Genomic DNA, 6,000 nt, shown 5'->3' with positions numbered 1-6,000 from the left:
TATGCTTCGCCAAAATAAGAGTTTAAGTTAAGAAAGAAGGCAACGTGGGATCCAGAAAACGTGGGATCCAGCACAAGAGAGGTGAAGAGAATTCCAAGGATGATTGTGAAGAAAGATCTTCAGATGACTGTTGTGAACACTAACAAGAAATTAAACAATACAGCCTGGAGGGGATAAGAAAGTCCTGAGAAAGACACATTATCTGAAGTGAGGAGAAAATTTACAAATCTGGGATAACATTTGGAGATAATTTATTGTTTTATATGTAGAAAAAAGAAAGAAAGAAAAAATGAGACAACTGCAAAAAACATAAGGGACAGCAATTAACACTAAAGGCTCCTGAACCAGTCTCCTCGGGTTCAAATCCTGGCTCTGCCACATATGCCTTAGTTTCTTCAAATATAAAACAGAGATAAGAATAATAGTATTTACCTCATAATGTGTGTGTGTGTGTGTATACATATATATATATATATATATATATATATATATATATAGAGAGAGAGAGAGAGAGAGAGAGAGAGAGTTATATATAAAAATCTATGGAAATATCTAAGAATAGTGTCTATCACAACATAAGAGCCCAATACATGTTTGAAATTACAACATACTTCATGCCTCAGCTGCATGTAGCATGTATACAGTCACAATAATATTAAACTGAATATTCGATCAAGTGAAAATACAATAATACTGAGGCAAATGGTGACATAAGATGAATACATGTTAATGAAGAGTGGGGAAAATGTGTGTAGAGGGGAATATGTTATTATTGAATAATGTCTAAAAGTGAAAAACCAAAAAGCAGTAATGGAAGCATACTATTGCCAGGTATGAATGAGAATACTAGAAGAATTAGCTTAAAGAATTAAAAGTGATTGCCTTTGAAGGGAGATGTGTCACCATTATTTTTCATAAACTTCGTAGAACTATTTGACCCTTTACGTTGCATGCATCAATAACAAATTAAAAAAATTAAAACCAGACTTAAACCAAAAAAAGTTATCTGTACGTAATGCCAGAAAGAAGGCAATTTACAATGCAATACGTTTGATGGAGACAGCCTTGCCATCTCTGGAGGCTAACATGAATTGAATGGCTACATAGTTCCAAGGATAGCAATTAAGCTCTCTCAGTAGATGTTCCTTGTGTGTGTCATTTTGGGAAATATTTGAACCTGTCAGCCTTCTTCTGTATTTGGCAGGACAGGTGAATTACCAAGAAAAAAAAAAAGCGTTCCTTCTGCCTATGGACACTTGTTAATAATGGCTTTCAGAGTCCTGGAGCTAGACTGACAGATGCTCTTCCAGGAGGTTAATGAGATAAAGGTTCCTCCAGCTGGCCCTTAAGCAGAGATTACACCTGATGGGAAGATAATCAGATTATTCCAGAAACAGCCACTGCTTCATGTTCCTCATAAATTAGCATCTTCATAAAGGTAAACCAAGAAGGTTCTCTTCACTCAGCTGGCATCAATATTTAATTATTTTTCATATTTCCGTCATTTTTAAAGTAATATTTGGGGCTGTTCTATGATTGTTACCAGATTGTTACCAATGCGCAAAAGTCAGAATGTATTTGGAAACTAGAAGGGCTATTTTTGTTATTTGGATTTTTCTCCAAGTTCAAGGAACCAAAGGTAAGTTATTTAAATATTTGTTTACTTTTAAATTGCTTATCTATAAAATCTATTTACAGAAGAGAACCTTTAAAATCAGCAACTTACCACTGTATCTCAAAGGGCAAATATATATGGTAGGCATTAAATAAAGACTGATTGATTGATTGATTGATTGAACATCAGAAATTGTTTTCATTTTATTGTTTACTACATAATCTTAAGTGCAATTTGTGTTAACAAAATAAGAGAGATAAATGCTTCCTATTTGCTTTTATTAAACATTAAATGTAAATTCATATTATTAATACAGTAACAGTAGTTCCATGAAACCAATTCCATTTATCTCTTAAAATTGATAAATAAAATCTAAAAAAATGAAATTAATATTTTGTCATTTACGATCAGACAAAAAATGTATTTCTTACTTTCTCACTGTTAAATAATGAGTTGCTTTCCCTTACAAAATAGTAAGTGTGCTTTATCTTCAGAGTTTATAATTACAGCCAACTTAGAAACTTAATAATTTTGAAGTTATGTACATAAAAATACTAGGTACCGAATGTTCTTATGGCAAATCTTCAAACGAATCTAAAATTAAAGCCAACTACAAATCAAGTATATTTTTTTAAATAATGTATTTTAAAAACTTTATTTAAAAACTGTATTAAAAACCTATTTAATACATCAAAAATGTATTTAAAAATATTTTAGAATAAGCCTGATTATTATAACATAACATTTTAAGACATTTGAAATCAATAATGTCTGATTCTTCTTTAAGGATGATTAACATTTTAATTGGAGCATTGGTTTGAAAATGTCCATAGAGAAGTAAAACAAATGGTTGCATTCATAGGTCACAAATATAACCGATTATGTCAGTTATTTTATATGTAACTTTACTGGTTGCATTGAGAGAGAAAAAGTTTCCAGAAAATATTACGTAAAAATTCCCTTGATGTTTAGCTACATAAATGATAGTGGATGGAGCAAAGTTTACTTATCTTTCCTTTCAACTATCCATTTCATTTCAATGTTTACATTTATGAAAAAATTAATTAGAAACAAATGATGGTATTCCAGTGTATTCTGAACTTAATCTGCTGAAACAAATCAGTTTGTTTGTTTCATAAACTTGATCAGGCAAATCAGCTTTGTTTTGTTTTGTTTGTTTGTTTGTTTAGTTGTGTTAAGTAATTTTACTATTTTTCCATTTTCATAGATTATATATCAGCCCTTACAAACAATTTTAAATAGCATAATTATATATAGAAAGTTAAATAAGATTACCAAAAAACTACAATTTATTGTATGACTATTTCTCTGAAACAAAGCATTGTAACTACGTAATAAGGAATCCTAACATGTTACTTGTTTGGGGCTTTTTTTTCAGTAAGAATCTTAGATCTGTGAATTTCTGTTAATCTTCAATTAGCAAGGTCTGCATCAATTAGAGTTTATTTACTTCAGCCAGACTTGTTTCCCATTTGTGACTATCATAAGTGTACTTAGAAAATGGTTTTAGGAGAGAGAAGAGTTTAATTCAATAAAACTATCTGTTAAGCATAACAGTTGGGTGTTTAAATTCAATTTTTAAAAATTATAGATTGTTTGAAAAATCAAAAATACATTAACAAATTACCCATTGTACTTCTATCCAAACCCAGACCCTACAACCTTCATGTTTCCTCAGTCTTTTTTCTATGTATGCTTACTTAATTTTTATAGAATTTCAGTTCTGCAGCACACACAATTTTATATCAGATTTTTTGCACTTCTATTTCATCATATAAATGTTCTGCATGGCTTTCTAGTTTTGACAAATATCATTTTATTGGCTGTATAATGTTCCACTCAATTGATACATCATGGTTTGCTTTATCTAAATACTCAAAGGAAGAGAAATAATTGTTCTTAATTATGTTGTTATTATAAATAACATTGTGATAAACATCTTTGTACATAAGGCATCTCTCAGCATTTAAGATTCTTAGCATACATTTACTGAAGTTAAATTATTGATTCTAAGCAATATAGCTTTATGGTATGTGATTCATATTGCCAAATTTCTTCTTGAAAGGTTTCTACCACTTTAGGTTATTTTTTTTTTCCATTCGATTCCACAGAGTACTTACCACACACCCTATACAAAATATTAAGAGATTCAAAGACACACCAATATTTCAAAGGTTTTTCTTTAAGCTTTGCAGATTCTGAATGTAGTTTTTCCATTGATACATAAAGTGAAATAGTTCTGACTTTAAAGCATTCATTAAATAAAATTGTTTAGTGCAACTAAAGACAGTTCAGTAGTTTCAAAGAACAGTTACTTCATGAAGATAGCATGGCTCGTCTCGTCAGTATTCATAATGGGGATGCCAGTGGCGTCAGATGCGCACAGCACTGCTTTACACTCCTACCTTTCCATTTCACATAAATAATTTCATCTAATTGCTTGTGACATTATGGCATGGTGGAGGAGAAAGAGGAGAAAGAAAATCCACCCTTAGCAAGCCCTAAAATGGAAATGGTGTTTATCAGAGTCCTTGCTTTTTGCATTACATTTGGTTATACTAAATAAAACCTTTAACTAAGTTATTATTAGTTCACCAAGGTAGGGCAATTATTTTAATAGCTGTGAAATGTCAGGAAATTTGCATTTGAAGACACTCTATGTCTTGCGAATCCTTGACTACTGGGATATGTTCTCATTTCACAAAATTACCTAGGAAGGTATTTTCCCTTATTGTGGCTCCATTAGCAGAGAACATGGCTTCATTTGTGTCCCTGAGATAGCCGTCCAAGGCCTGTCACATTAACTTTGCAGCACCTATATTTTTAAATTTCTGCTACAGCCTCAGGAGAGGGTAATTCAAAAGGGTCAAGGCAGATTTTTGTTGTTGTTGTTGTTCAATTGCATCTGAGAAGCTGTCCTTAAAATTGAAGCTGTGTAAATTAAAAACACTTTGCGTCCAATTTATCAAACTGGCAGCACGCTTCAAACCATTTATTAGATTAATACTTGCTTTAAAAATAAAAAGCAGTTGCTGCCTTGTGGCCCCTCTATGCTTGTTTCACTGATCACACTAAACGACTATTATGTGTGTGAGCTAATTAGGCAGCAACGACATGGCCTACTGCTTGGTTAGCCATTTCTGTCAATCATAAGCATGCAGCCACCTTAAATGTCGACTATTTTGCATGATAATCCTCTCTGAAAATTCAGATCCTGTATACCTTTAGTGCCTCAATCATGTTCACAGATTTTATGCTGTTTTAAAATAATTCATCTGGAGCATTTGAGATTTTGCTCCCTGTCATATGTTGTCAGTTTGGCTCAAATAAATTGTTATAAAAATTCAAAAAACATTCATCTGAGGCACCAAATTTTGTTTTATATTATAATTCAGTGTATATGTGTTAATGACAATAACAAAAACCCCGACCTCATCACTCTATTGTGAAGTGTGGCATTCCAGGGTGCCTGAGGTCTCAATCCACCACCTCTTCTTGCTTCAAAGTAGAAAAGACACTGCAGTTGTGGGGAGGGAACTGGTTTTACCAACCAGTGGAATACTGCAAAGTTTGTTTAAAGGAAGGAGAGCACAATGTGAGTTTTAACCTTCTAACGCAGACAATTTTTGGCACCAGTTATGTCTGAGCCCACTGTCTGACAGTGTCACTGGGATTTCTGCTTCACAAATCGAGCACCAAGTCAGATGGAACCATTTTAATAAGGAAAGGGGGTACACTTTTTGCTCTGGATCCAAAGCAACCTGCATGCCAAACTTATCCTACAATGAGCGGATACAGTGGCTGGCTGGTAATGAGAATTCACATGTGGAAATGCCACTGTCAAGTCTGAACTACACATGCATTGATTGCTTTAATTGTTTATTGAAAGTGTGCTCCCACTGCTGCACCTCTAATTTGGTCACAGTAAATGTGGGAAAGAATATGAAAGAGTTACAGATCAGTGATAAACTCTTCTAAGCATATGGTTATACTCAGTAGATAAATATTATCCTATTTACATACAGCCATTCTTTTTTTTTTTCCATTTTAATTAGTTTCAAATATATAGTACATTGGTTGGACATTTATAAAGTTTATAAAACAATCCTCCTTCTCTCCTCTGGTTTTCCACCTAGGCAATATATTAATGCTAACTGCATTCCCTATACCATGCTCCCCATCCCTGTGACCATCTATCAACTACTAATTTGTACTTCTTTAAGACTTCACCCCATATTCCCAACCCCACAACCCTCCTCCCCTCTGTCCATCACCAAATTGTCCACTATATTTATGAGTCTATTTTTGTATATACAGTCATTCTTGATGAAACACTGTTGTTCTGTGTTCCTTTATTTTATTCC

At 32.9% G+C, this 6,000-nt stretch overlaps 1 protein-coding gene across 1 annotated transcript in view; it reads left to right on the top strand.

Moving 5' to 3' along the window:
* Window positions 1-1,572: 1,572 nt before the first annotated feature.
* The window catches only part of IMPG1 (interphotoreceptor matrix proteoglycan 1), a 106,005-nt gene continuing 101,577 nt past the window's right edge, over window positions 1,573-6,000 (top strand). The window contains exon 1 of the mRNA XM_016141665.2: window positions 1,573-1,639. Coding sequence (XP_015997151.2) covers window positions 1,573-1,639 — 67 coding nt within the window. The remainder of the gene's footprint in view (window positions 1,640-6,000) is intronic.

This window comes from Rousettus aegyptiacus, unplaced genomic scaffold (assembly GCF_014176215.1).
Source record: "Rousettus aegyptiacus isolate mRouAeg1 unplaced genomic scaffold, mRouAeg1.p scaffold_m13_p_1, whole genome shotgun sequence".
In the NCBI taxonomy this organism is placed as follows: Eukaryota; Metazoa; Chordata; class Mammalia; order Chiroptera; family Pteropodidae; genus Rousettus; species Rousettus aegyptiacus.
This window is presented reverse-complemented; position numbering and strand designations above follow the sequence as displayed.